The 14,559-nt window shown below is 41.3% G+C and overlaps 1 protein-coding gene and 1 pseudogene across 2 annotated transcripts in view; both read left to right on the plus strand.

Moving 5' to 3' along the window:
* Positions 1–14,559, plus strand: part of itfg1 (integrin alpha FG-GAP repeat containing 1) — a 287,768-nt gene that overhangs the window by 101,522 nt on the left and 171,687 nt on the right. For both annotated transcript variants that reach the window (XM_078544345.1, XM_078544346.1), the window contains one exon: positions 5,810–5,904. In XM_078544345.1, coding sequence (XP_078400471.1) covers positions 5,810–5,904 — 95 coding nt within the window. The remainder of the gene's footprint in view (positions 1–5,809; positions 5,905–14,559) is intronic.
* LOC144682363 (U6 spliceosomal RNA) lies at positions 319–412 on the plus strand (annotated as a pseudogene).

Genomic DNA, 14,559 nt, shown 5'->3' on the forward strand with positions numbered 1-14,559 from the left:
TAATCCCATCTATCTTCCATGTAGATCATTGGTGAGAAGGGGTATCTATTATAGGGTATTGGATACTGTTTGGTAAGCCTTAATGAAGCCTTTGTAGTCTTAAATAGGTTAATTATGCATTTATTAACTGCAAGAGCTGTGTACATATATACAGTAAAGCGGAGAGGTGTCAGCTGTGGCTCAGTTCATAGCACCCTCGCCTTTGAATCAGAGGGTTGTGGGTTCATGTCCCACTCCCGGAAAACCAAGAACTGTGATTGTACTCAAAGAGTTGCAACCTGTGACTGTTGATAACTCGAAATAGTATACAGTAAAGCTGTGCTCGCTTCGGCAGCACATATACTAAAATTGGAACGATACAGAGAAGATTAGCAAGGATGACACGCAAATTCGTGAAGCGTTCCATATTTTGCAACACTGAAACTTCTTTTCTCTGCTAAGTTATACAGTAAAGCTAGGAGCAGTCTCCATGCTTGTGTAGACGGCTCTGTCCAACACTAGACTGACTCCTGGGTGTGGGTCATGTGTTCTCTTCGCTGTGTGGGCGGTGTTGTAATCACCAAATGGCCTGTAATGTGCCAGACCATTATCCAACCCAAGCCTTTATCCAATTTATTTCAAGTTATTCTAGTTTACCCCTTTTATTTACATCGTTATTGTTACCCCATCGCCCCGCCCCCTTCAAGTCTCTGATTTCATAGGTTCTGGCGGCCTTATAACCCTTCCATATCTGGTTCGTCCTACTGTTGGAGGAGTGGTAGGCTCTGTTGCTGCAGGTAAACTCTGTTGATTTGGAGATGTTCTGGTATCTGGGTATCTTTTTATCCTCTTTTTCCATTCCTTGGCATTGAACCGTTCTTTGTTGTGGTGACAGGTGATTGTTGTTCCATCTTGTTTCTTGCAGGGTGGATGAACATTGTGCTCGTCTCCATGTTGTGCTTTCCCTCTTTTTCCTTCGTTGTGTGGGTTGTCGTGATGTCCTCTGTGACAAGAAGATGGCCATTACTCTTATCAGGGCGTGGTTTTTTAGTAAGCTCACCTTTGCATTTGGCTGTGTGGTGTGCTGTCAGCAATGGGCAGCTGCTACTTGGTTCCAGCATCGTCTGTGGACTGTCTTGTTGCTGGGAGTTGCAGCATTTGCTTTGTGGTCGCAGTGTTGACCTCATCAACAGCCTACGGAACCGGAGACTGAGGCTCTTCTGGTTGTTGGTCGCTCGCTTGTTCATCCTCCACTGGAGAGTCATAGTAACTATCTGAGTGGCTGGCTGATCTGACCAATCAGCTTTCCGGCACCTGTAACAAAAATGGACAAATCTGCTCTGGAAAGTATGAAGACAGTTCAGAGCTTAAGTCCCAGTCAGGATACTTTTTCTTGTTTGTGCTCTCGGGAACTTGTAGTTCCATATAATTTACAATAGTGGCTGTCCTGACATCATGTGCCATTTGGAGGAGATTCAGAGCTGCACAGGCATCTTTGCTCGAGCGAAAAAGACTGGTTACGGATGACGTACTTCAGCTCGAAGGTTTGTTTGCCACCATAACTTAGTGGTTCCAGAATCATGCCTGTGGCCGGAGGCTGGATTCCTCCATGCTTATAGTGATGTGTCTGTTATTCGAAACCAGAGGTGTCTCAGCCATAACATTGGCTCCTGTGTCCAATTTAAAGTTTGTGAGATGGCCATTAACCGAAATGCCCATGTTACAATACAAAAATCCTGATCTTTAACCTCACCCAAGAAGCATGGCTTCTTGGTGTGCAGTCTCAACTTCATGAATCATCTTTGGGTCTCCTGGCATTTAGATGTTTTGGCCTGGCACAGTTTGCTGAAGTGTCCATTTCTATTATACTGAAAGCATTGGACTGAAATTATAGGACATTGATCTCGCCTATAGGCACGCTTTGCTCCACAGCGCTGGCATAATCACTCTACTGGTTGGTTAGGGTATTGCTTCCCTTGACCTGGAGTGTCCCTGTTTCTGTGCTGTTTAACTAACTGGATTGTGGGATTTCCTTTGTACTGCTGTTTACTTTCTCTTCTTAAAATGGACCAGTGCTACACATGAAGTTCAAACTGCCCTAACAATCTGGATAACTTTCTTGAGGGTTAGATCTTCCTTCGCTTGCAGCATGTCTGACAGTACGTCATCCACTACTCCTACGACTATTCTATTCCTGAAAAGTTCAGATTTTAGATGTTCGTATTTGCAGCCTTCAGCCACCCTGTACAGATCATTAGTGAATGAGTCGACCGGTTCTCCTGGCTGTTGGACAAATTTAGCCCTTTTGAGGGTTTTGTTGATTCTTGAGTAAAAATAAACATTGAATTATGAGAGAACTTCTCAAATTTAGCAGATGATTCACTGATTCCTTGTCTAGCAATAATGTTGTCTGCTATCGGCCCACTGAGTAAAATAGCGCATTAACTTGTTCAGTTTCTGTCCTTTTATCCAAACCTGAAGCAATCCTGTATCTAAGGTCCCCAATTATGTGATTGAACTGGGCCTTGGATAAGTCCAAATTGATCAGAAGAGTGGATTTCTGATCCTTGGTTAAATAATTTTAAAGTGTAGGTTCAGCTCTAAGAATTTTCTGAAATTCAAGATGGTGGAGCTATTTGTTTGGAGACCATGGGTTTGCACGTTCTTGTCGGTTTTGGTGGGCTCCTGCTGCAGTGGCACTGGCACTCAGCTTGAAAACATTTCAAACAATGGCTGCTTGGATCATCTAGCTGCAGGCCTCTCCATTTCAGCATTATGTTTTAGGGTCACGAAATTGTCAAATCCTGGCCTACGCTGGCCCTTAAAGCTAATTATTTAGTCATAATTCTTCTGAATTAATTATACATTTTTTTCTTTTTGGAGCGAGCTCGGATGCTACATGTTGAAGTGCCGATTCAAGAATCGGTTTTTTGCAAAGGAGTTTTTAAACTGCAATTTCTGATCACTGAACTATTTAAAAGTTTGCCAGGACTTGCTGTGTCTTGGAATTTAAAATTTTGACTTCACCGCTGCGAAGTCTTCTGACTCTGTACTCTGGAAAATTTAAGCTGGACTTCCAAGAGATTCTATGGAGTCTTCTGTTGCAGTGAGGAATTTTAAATTTCTTCCTTCAGCTTCCAAGCCTTTCCCTGGTGATTTTCCTCTGCATGTCTGCTTCTTGAGCTTTTCTTCAGGTCAGAATGCTTCTTTGAGTTTTTCTTGAGCCTTGCAGGATTTTAGTTTCTCCCTGCATTTTTTGAGATTTTGGCTTTCCCCATTCGCTGCCACCATGTTGTAGGGTGTTGGATACCATTTGGTAGGTCTTAGGTAGGTTAACTGTGTGTATTTATTAATAACAAGATCTATGTACATGTATACAATAAAGGATTCAAGCTAGGAGCTGCCTCCACGCTTGCTTGTGCACTCGGCCCTGTCCAACACTAGGCTGACCGCTTGGTGCGAGTCATGTGTTTTCTTCCATCATTGTGTGGGCAGTACTGTGCTCAGTCTCACATTAACTCTTTTTGTGCCAGACCCTTATGCTCCAGTATCATCTGAACACATGACTCATGATAACCTATCAGGAATCCATGTGTGGATATAAAGGAACCGTCCAGTTGGAGATCACAACCACCATCTGTTATTGGTTTCTAAGACACTAATCATTTATAACCTATGTTGGATAGTCTTTTAAGTTCACCAGCTACCCATAATTTCTTGGACTATAGAGCAGTGGCTAATGTTTAAAGAATTAATGCGTAATTTGTGAAAAATATACATTCCTCTTAAGGTACAAAAACCCCACAGAAAAGGTGACTGAACCATGGCTGACGAGAGAAATTTAACATAGTTTTAGACCAAAGGAAGAGGCTTATAATGTTGCCAAAAAAGATTAGTAAGCCTGAGGATTAGGAGGATTGTAAAATTTGGCAAAAGAGAACCAAGAAATTGATAAGGAAAGAAAATATGAGAGTAAGATGGCAAGAGACATAAAAACAGATTGTAAATGTTTCTATAGGTATGTAAATAGACTAAACTAAACTTGCAACAATGCTAACATGCGACTCTAACTCAGTGAATTATGTTTGGAAGGATATGCAAGCTTTCTGCAGTTCAAGATTCTGGCACAGTAATGGAATTGCATTCATTACTCTGGAGAAGGCCATTTGGCCATTAGAACCTGCTCTGTATTCAGTAAGATCATGACTGATCTTCAACCTCAACTCCACCTTCCTGCACTTTACCTGTATCCCTTAATTCCCTCAGTACCTAAAATTTTATTGCCATCTGAGCATCTGCAGCCCTCTGGGTAGATAATTTCAATGATTTACAACCCTGCTGCTGAGCATCAGGATGCAATGAAGAGGTGTGACTAGATATTTATCTTATGGCTTTACTGTCATGCACTCTTAAACACAAAAATAAAGAGCACAGATAGAAGATTAAGTGGATGTATGTGTTGTTGCTGCTATGAGAGAGTTCTTCGACTGTGCTTGCTTATTTAGGTCATTTAAGTGTGACATCTTTTTCATGCTAATTATTGGCCTCACTGAGACAGTCTCTGTTCATCTGTATGCTTGTCCTGAAGGCATTATTTTCATTTAATTAGCAAAACTAATTTCTTGGGAACAGGCTTGACACCGAAATGGTGTGCCCAATTGTTTACCCATAAGCCTGAAACAGAAAATAGCTTGGCAACCCAAGTGACCTGAATGAACAAGCACACAAGCTGATTTGAAAAGTGAGCCGGAAAACTTCAAAAAGTTAGTTCTGTTGTAGGAAAAACGTAAGTTATTGTAAAAACTGATTATCCAGAACAATGTCATGCAGTATTTTCAGAAGATCTTAATTCATAACCATTCAGATCTGAAAATATTGTTATGATGATGAGGATATTCTGCATATGTCTTCAATAAAGATATGCAGTTGAATTCAAATAAGTTTATTTTGATTAGGGTTAATTCTAAATTAATTCGGTTCAGCTTGATCACTGTCATGAACACTGAACTTTACAAGATGGTTATGTTTTGAAATGTACCTTTAGCTAAAGTAAAACAGAATTCCAGATAAACACCTCAGCATGGAGACATGCCCATGTGATCTAATTGCCATGGGAAGAGAAATTTGAACAGAAAACCCATTGAGGTACGGTGGCAGTTTTAACACCTTTTCACAGTATCTCAAAGGAAAAAGACAGCTGCTGTTTGAGACGCAGGAACAAAGGAGCTACTGCTGTGGAAAAGCAGGGCAAACTGTTTTGTGCTAACAGCCAAGCAAGATGCTTTTGAGAGTTCAGTTTCTGTCCATAAGAAAGGGAACAAAACAGATGAGTTGCTGGAGAATGAGGGCTTAATTCCCATTAGCAGAAGGGTCGAGAACCAGAGGACACCAAATTCAGGTGATTGGCAAAAAGGCCACAAGTAACATAAGAAAAACGTTTTATTTAGCAACTGGTTAGGATCTGGAATGCACTGCCTGAGAGTGGTGGAGGCATATTCAATTGTGATTTTCAAAAGGGAATTTGATAATTATCTGACGAGAGAAAGTTTGCAGTGTTATGGGGAAAGGGTGGGGAAGTGGGCTTAGCTGAGTTGCTCTCAGAAAGCTGGCACAGGCACAACAGGCCGAATGGCCTCCTACCATGTGGCAACTGTTCTATGATTTTATCTAACCTACTTCTGGCATTGCATCACTTGAGATTAACAGTAAGACTTTACTGTGAGGATCCTCTATGATTAGATTTTTTTTCTTTAGGTTGCTTTTTTTATAATCATTAAGTTGAATTTCTATTCCATGTACTGCAATAAGTTGCTTTCATTTTCCTTCTCAGATGGGGATGGGCAACAGGAACAGTTATTGCCCGTCTGCGTAGATGAAGCCTGCCTTGAAAGCATCATTTATCGGAGCATGCAAGGATCTGAACAGGTGTGATATAACTCTGATGTTTTAAAGCTGCAGTGCTATGTTATTGCCTCACAATGTTTCCTCTTTTCTGGATATGAGTTGGAAATAATTCAGGGATATAATTTTCTTTTATTTTCAGCTGATCTTGTCTTTATGTCCTGAATTTCTTGTTAAGATAGGCAATACCCAGAGGATAAAGCACAGATCCTTGCCACAGTACACAAATTGAATGATATCTTTTAGCTCCATTGTGCAAATGTGCAAGATTGTAATTAAAGGGAAACTATTGGACATGGCAGCTTCAATGCTGTAATATTTATTACAATTAAAAAAAGAGTGCTAACTCTAGCGTTAAAAATTATCAATGCAGACACACTCCTATTCAGGGAGCCAACCTCCTGCTCCCAAACAGATCAAAAATACACCCAAAGCCATAATTTGGGCATTGTAAAGGCGTCCTTGGCATGAGTTTAAAAAAAGGTGTTTGACTTCTTGGATATGTCCACAGGTATAGTATTATAGTGGTTATGTTACTGGATTAATAATCAAGGAGCCTGGACTAGTGGTTCAAAGACACAAATTCAAATCTCCCCATGCTATCTGGAAACTGAAATTCAGTTAATTAACTAAATCAGTAATGGTGACCATGAAAATACTGGATTCTCCTAAAAACACATTTGCTAATGTCCTCTAGGGATGGAAATCTGCTATCCTTACTAAATCTAGCTAATATGTGATTCCACACTCTCTGAAATTGCCTAGCAAGCCACTCAGTTGCACCACACATTGCAACAATGTATGCAGCCTCATTAACCCTGCAGAATCTACCTCACTAACACCTGGCAACTTGACAAAATTGAGAGTGCTGTCCCACAGACCTGTCAAGCAACAGCCGAATGTAGTCATACTATAGTGGAGTTTCAAAAGACATCAACATGGAGAAGGCTGAAGGTACATACAAGACAAAGGTTTATTCCATGCAAGTATGCATACAGGGAATACAGCTCGAGAGAGACTGCTCACCAATCACTGTTCGTTTCAGATATTTATACACTCTTACAACCTTGCCCATGTTCCAGTACACATGTATTCTGCTTATCACATGACTATATGATAATCAAAGGGCTCATCAAAACTGTGTTAAAACTAATCAAGTCTTTAACCTTTAAACTAATCAAGCCCCAACCTCAAATTAATCAGGTCTCAACACTTAAATTAATCAGACTTACAGCTATGTGTCACTACTATACTGAGCTTAGAGTTCCATTTCCCCCTAGCCTGTAACTATTCCCATCTAAATTTCTGCCTTAGCTAATTTCCTCCCCCTACACATATTCACAGATTCATACTTTACTACCAATGCCCAGACACATGTATCACTGGAGGTGGCAGTGCAGTGATATTCAGTCAGGAGGAACTGGTCTGAGGAGTCTTCAACATTTAACTGCAGACCTCATGACTGCTCAATCCATCAGGTCAAATATGGGAAAGGAAACAATGATGAATCAATACTCCACGATGTTGAACACCACTTAAAAGAAGTACTTAGGGTAGCAAGGATACAGAACTTACTCTGGGTGGGGAGCTTCAATGTTCATTGCCAAGTGTGGCTCAATAGCAACATTACTGGCCGAGTTGGCCAAATCAATGAAGGACCTATCTGCCAGACTGGACCTGAAGCATGTGGTGGGAACCAACACAAGGGAAAAAGCTACTTGATCTTGCCCTCACCAATCTACCTGTTGCAGATGTATCTACCCATATCAGTGTTGGTAAGAATGACCATTGCATTGTCGTTCTGGAAATGACGTCCTGTCTTTACAAAGATGACACTCTCCATTGTGTTGTATGGTGCTATCATTGTGCTAATTGGGATAGATTCAGAACAGATCTAGCAGTTCAAACCTGCACATAAATGAAGCATTGTAGGCCTTCAGTAGCAGAATTGTATTCCACCACAAGATGTTGCCTCATGGCATGGTGTATTCACTCTCACTACCAGTACCGTTAAGCAAAGGGACCAACCCTGGTTCAATGAGGCATGTAGATGAGCACGCCAGGAACAACACCATGTTTACCTGAAAATGAAGTGCCAACCCAATGAAGCCACATAACAGGACCAAAAGCGTTCTAAACAGCGAAAGTAGCACATTATAATGGAAACTAAGCAACCCTACAATCAATAGATTAGATCAAAGCTCTACAACGCTGCCACATCCAGGCATGAATGCTAATGGACAATTAAACAACTGAAGAGAGGAGAAGCATCTATGCACACTCGCACCCTCAAAGGAGAAGGTGCCCAGCATGCAACTGCAAAATTCATTTGCCACCATCTTCAGCAAGTAGTGCTGTGTAGATGATCCATCTCTGCCTCCTGCTGAGGTTCCAACATCAGAGAAGGCAGCTTTCAGCCAACTAGATTCATTCCATGTGATATCAAGAATTGGCTGAGAAAACTTGTTATAGCAAAGGCTATGGGTCCCAACAACATCCTGGCTGTAGTGCTGAAGACATATTCTTCAGAACTAGTTGCTCTTCTAGCCAAACTGTTCCAGTGCAGCTACAACATTGAAATCTATCTGACAAAGTGAAAGATTTTCTAGGTATGTCCTATCCACAAAAGGACAATCCAATCTGTCCAATTACTGCCCATCAACCTACTCGCAATCACCATTAAGGTGATGAAAGGTACTGTCGACAACACTTTGAGCAGCACTTGCTAACCAATAACCTGCTCACCATTACTTATTTTAGATTTCGCCAGGAATACTTGGCTCCAGATCTCATTACAACCTTGGCCCAAACATGAGCAAAGGAGCTAAATCCTAGAGGTGAGGTGTTTGGGTGGAGCTAAGAAACAATAAGGGGCAGAAAAGTTTGGTAGGAATTGTTTTTAGACCACCAAATAGTAGTGGTAATGTAGGGCATGGTATAAATAGAGGTGCATGTAACAAGGGCAATACAGTAATCATGGGGGACTTCAATCTACATATAGACCGGGTAAACCTAATTAGGACCAATGCTGAGGAGGACGAATTTCTGGAATTGTATAAGTGATGGTTTTCTAGCACATATGTTGAACCAACTAGAAAACAGGCTATTTTAGATCTAGTATTGTGCAATAAGAAAGAGTGAATTAATAATCTCATTGTTAAGGGTCCTTTACGGAAAGAGTGACCATCATTTGCCATGAAGTTTAAAAGTAACGTAGTCATTCCAAAACTAGTGTCTTTAATCAAAGCAAAGGAAACTACAAAGGTTTGAGGGGCAAGTTGGCTGAGGTAGATTGGGGAACTACATTAGAAGGTATGACGGTAGATGGGAAATGGCCAGCATTTAAAGGATTAGTACATGGTTTGCAACAAATTTACATCCCTTTAAGGTACAAAAAGCCAGCAGGAAAAGTAATCCAACTATGACTAACAAGACAAGTTAAGGATTTTAACAGATCAAAGGAAGAGGCATATAAAGTTGCCAAAAAAAAACTAGTAAGCCTGAGGATTGGGCGCATTTTAAAACTTAGCAAAGGAGAACCAAGAAATTGATTTAAAAAAAGAATAAAATATGAATTTAAACTAGTGAGGAACATAAAAACAGACTGTAAAAGCTTCTGTAGGTATGTTAAGACAAAAAGGTTGGTAAAGACAAATGTGGGCCTATCACAGGCAGAGAGAGGAGAATTTATAATGAGTAATAAGGAAATGGCAGAGAAACTAAAGAAATATTTTGTCTATCTTCATGGAGGAAGAAACAAAAAAACTTCCCTGAAATATTGGGGAGCCAAGGGACTAGTGAGATTGAAGATCTGAAAGAAATTAGTATTCGTTGAAAATTAGCGCTGGAGAAATTAATGGCACTGAAAGTTGATAAGTCACCTGGACCTGATGATCTACATCCCAGAGTGTTGAAAGAGGTGACTGTAGAGATAGTGGATACATTGGTGACCATCTTTCAAAATTCTATCGACTCTGGAATGGTGCCTGTTGATTGAAAGACAGTAAATGTAACCCCACTATTTATGAAAGCAGGGAGAGAGTAGGCAAGAACATGGCAGAATATAATGCGAAAAAAAGTTGTTATTCACTTTGGTAGGAAAAACATAAATACAGAGTATTTCTTAAATGGGGCGAGATTGGAAATTGTTGATGTCCAAAGGGACCTGAGAGTTCTTGTTCATAAGTCACTGAAAGCTAACAGGCAGGTGCAGCAAGCAAATAGGAAGGCAAATGGTATGTTAGCCTTTATTGCAAGGGGATTTGAGTACAGGAGTAAGGAAGTCTTGCTGCAGTTGTATAAAGCCTTGGTGAGACCACACCTGAGTATTGTATTCAGTTTTGGTCCACTTGCCTAAGGAAGGATATACTGACCATAGCGAGTGCAGTGAAGGTCACCAGACTAATCCCTGGGGCGGCAGGATTGTCCTCAGAGAAATTGAGGAAACTGGGCCTCTATTCTCTAGAATTTAGACGAATGAGAGGTGTACAAAATCCTTACAGGGCTCAACAGGGTAGATTCAGAAAGGATGTTTTCCCTGGTTGGGATGCCTAGGACCAAGGGGACATTGTCACAGAATAAGAGATAGGCCATTTAGGACTGAGATGAGGAATTTCTTCATTCAGAGAGTGTTGGATCTTTGGAATTCTGTACCCCAGAAGACTGGAGGCTTAGTCATTGTGTATGTTCAAAACAGAGGTTGATAGCTTTCTAGGTACGAATGACATCAAAAGAATACGAGGATAGTGTGGGAGGATGGCATTGGGGTAGAAGATCAGCCATGATCTAGGTAAATCTAGTTAGACCCGAGGGGCTGAATGGCCTATTCCTGCTATCCTCCTATTCAACCTCCTCGGCTGGTCACAAGAAAGGTTTTTCATGAGGATATACCTTTCCCAAATCAGAATGTGTTTGACTGTTTACGCAGTGAGCAATAAGGAACCAACCAAATGAGCAAATTTATTGATCACTAAACCTGAGAAAAGAAATAATAAAAATGCAACATCTCACAAAGAGAGAAATGGAAGGTTTTAAAAATATTTTTGGGGAATACTGTGTTATTCTGTAAAGAAGGCTACGTGTGTGTGTGTGAATGATTTAATTAAGCTGGGCAAAGGTTACTAGAAGACAGGTTGTCTGGGGGGGTTTGAAACATGAAAGGATAGAGGCGTTCGGTTTGGGGCACAAGTGAATAGGTTGGATCTAACGTTTGCATTTTTAGATAAGTTGAGAGTTTGTTTGAATATCAAGGGGAAGTCGGAGGTAACAAGAAACATGTTTGTTTCTTGCAGGAGTTCCATAGATAAACAGAAGAGGGTACATTATATTTTATTGACCTGAAAGCAGAGAAAAAATAGAAACATGAAAGATTTTATATTTGGAAGGATTTAAGTTTCGAAGAGGTGTGAGAATAATGGAACCTGAGATTAAAGGGTAAAAAAGGTATTTTAGAGTTACTGTGGAAAAGCCTAGGTGTTGAGCTGGAGCTGGAGCTGTTAGCTGTTGGCTGTGAGAGGAACATCTCTTGAAAATAGCTCTAGGCTGGGAGGAGGTGCAGTTTGAATCAACCACCCAGTCAAGCCAGCAAAATTGTAGGCTGACAAAGCAGCCTTGTTCTGAAGTCTTCAATTTCCACAGCAGAGTGGAAGAGAGAGGTCATGCGGTATGCCTTTATTACAACCACAGCAGTTCGCCTTGAGTAATATTACTGGATTTTTATAGTTTAACATCTGTAAGGGAGTGTTGCCTGGAAGGTGTTACCTATGGGACTGACCAAGTAGAGATTCTTTTTGGGGAAATGTTTTGTAAGTCTAAATTTAACTGTGTAACTCTAATCTTGTGTGCTAAAGTTTCCTTTTATTCTTGTTAATAAAATTTCTACATTTAACTTTTAAAATCCCATAAGTGTTACTGGACTTCTTGCTGCTGAGGTCAGTACATCACCTTCCTGTTTACAGAATGCAAAAAAAAAGTCCTATCGCCCATAAGCCACGTTTCCCTCTGGGATTTGGTTTGTGCAGCAATTAACATCGGCTGTGGTCATAACAACACACAGGTATCAGAAGCAAGGGAAGTTAGAGTCCAATTAAAAAGAAGTTAAAAGATTATATGGTAAAATTGGTGGGGTGGTAAATAGTGAGGAGCATAGCCTTAGATTACAGGAGGATATAGACGGGCTGGTCAGATGGGCTGGTCAGTGGTAAATGGAATTTAATCCGGATAAGTGTGAGGTGATGCACTTGGGCAGGACAAACAAGGCGCAGGAATACACGATGAACGATAGGACCCTGGGAAGTACCGAGGATCAGAAGGACCTTGGTGTGCATGTCCACCGTTCCCTTAAGGTAGCAGGACAAGTAGATAAGGTGGTTAAGAAGGTATATGGGATGCTTGCCTTTATTAGCCAAGGCATAGAATATAAGAGCAGGGAGGTTATGCTGGAACTGTATAAAACGTTGGTTAGGACACAGCAAGAGTATTGCGTGCAGTTCTGGAATCCGCATTATTGGAAGGATGTGATTGCACGAGAGAGAGCGCAGAGGAGATTTACCAGAATGTTGCCTGGGCTGGAGAGTTTTAGTTATGAGGAGAGATTGGATAGACTGGGGTTATTTTCCCTGGAGCAGAGGAGATTGAGGGGGGACATGATTGAGGTGTATAAAATTATGAGGGGCATAGATAGGGTAGACAGGAAGGAACTTTTTCCCTTGGTGGAGGGATCAATAACCAGGGGGCATAGATTTAAGGTAAGGGGCAGGAGGTTTAGAGGAGATGTGAGGAAGAATTTTTTCATCCAGAGAGTGGTGGAAATCTGGAACTCACTGCCTGAAAGGGTGGTAGAGGCAGATACCATCATAACATTTAAGAAGTATTTGGATGTGCACTTGCGATGCCATGGCATACAAGGCTATGGGCCTAGTGCTGGAAAATGGGATTAGAATAGTTAGGTACATGTTTGACCGGTGCAGACATGATGGACTGAAGGGCCTTTTTCTGTGCTGTAGACCTCTATGACTCTATGGTTAAGTGTCCTTTGATTGTCCTTGAGGCATAGATTTTTAAATGTTGTGGCCAGTTTGGGTTAGCTGTTTTCATGAATGCGATCAGATGTGGAAGATATTGCAATTATTAAGAGAATAACTATGGAAAGAGTAGGGCCAATTAGGGACCATAGAGGTAATCTATGTGTAGTCCCAGAAGGCGTGGGTACAGTCCTCAATGAATGCTTTCTGTCAGTCTTCACAATGGAAAAGGACGACGCATGTATAGACATCAGGGTGGAGAACTGTGAAATATCAGAGGAAATTAACATAGAGAGAAAGGAGGTACTAGCGGGTTTAGTGGCCTTAAAAGTGGATACATCCACAGGCCCGGATGAGATGTATCCCAGGCTGTTGAGGGGGGCAAGGGAAGAGATATCGGGCCCTGACAGTAATTTTCAAATCCTCTCTGGCCACAAATGAGGTGCCAGAGGACTGGAGGACTGCTAACGTTACCCCATTATTAAAAAAGGGAGGAAGGGAGAGACCAGGAAATTACAGGCCAGTCAGTCTAACCTCGCTGGTGGGAAAGTTACTAAAAAGAATCCTGAGAGACCGAATATATCTGCACTTGGAGAGAAACAGATTAATCAGGGATAGTCAGCACGGATTTGTTAAGGGAAAGTCGTGTTTTACAAATTTGATCAAATTTTTTGAGGAGGTAACAAGGAGTGTTGGTGATAGCCAAGAAAATAAGAGCCCATGGGATCCAAGGCAAAGTGGCACGTTGAATCCAAAATTGGCTGAGAAGCAGGAAGCAGAGGGTGATGGTAGAGGGGTGTTTCTATGACTGGAATACTGTTTCCAGTGGGGTTCCGCAGGGGATGCCTATGGCCTAACAAGTCCGGAAATGGCCGATCTCACCTGATCTTGGAAGCTAAGCAGAGTCAAGCCTGGTTAGTACTTGGATGGGGGACTGCCTGGGAACACCAGGTGCAGGAGGCTTATTTGTTTTAGTTACAGAGCCCCATCAGGGGCTGTCACCCACTTTGATTACTATTTTTTGATCATCCGTTCTTTTAAAAGAATCTATAAAGAGACACTTGGCTATGGCTATATTAGTCTGAAAACGCCCACTCTTGTCTGATCTCAGAAGCTACGCAGGCTCAAGCCTGGTTATTGCTTGGATGTGAGACTGCCTGGGAATACCAGGTGCAGTAAACTTTTCAAGGGCTGGAGTGCATCATCAGCCTTTGAAACAACATTTTAAATGAATTTATTAAGTTTCCTTTTAAAGTTTTGTTTTTTTGTTACATTGCCCCTTTAAGGGGCTTTCAATTAGTTAATTAGTTTATTTTATAAGTAATCAAAAAATTATATAAAGAGAGACCTCCCAACTGTCTGCTCCTCTTCTGTGGCTACTTTTGCGCCCTGGTGCCCCTAGAGAGGGAGAATGCGGTGTCACCCAGTACAGTTGAGCCTTCTGCAACTGGTGGGCACTGCAGGGGCTGAAGTGCATAATCAGCGCCAGGAATACGATTGTAATTTAATTTGATAAGTTTTGTTTAAAGATTTGTCTTTTTTGTTACAGTGCCTCTTTAAGAGGCTGATCATTTGTTCATTGCTAATGCGTTACTCAAAAGAGTATCAAGAGAGACTGAACAAGTCCAGGAATTGGGCAGTTGAAGGGGCCATTTGA

This window comes from Cetorhinus maximus, chromosome 6 (assembly GCF_964194155.1).
Source record: "Cetorhinus maximus chromosome 6, sCetMax3.hap1.1, whole genome shotgun sequence".
In the NCBI taxonomy this organism is placed as follows: domain Eukaryota; kingdom Metazoa; phylum Chordata; class Chondrichthyes; order Lamniformes; family Cetorhinidae; genus Cetorhinus; species Cetorhinus maximus.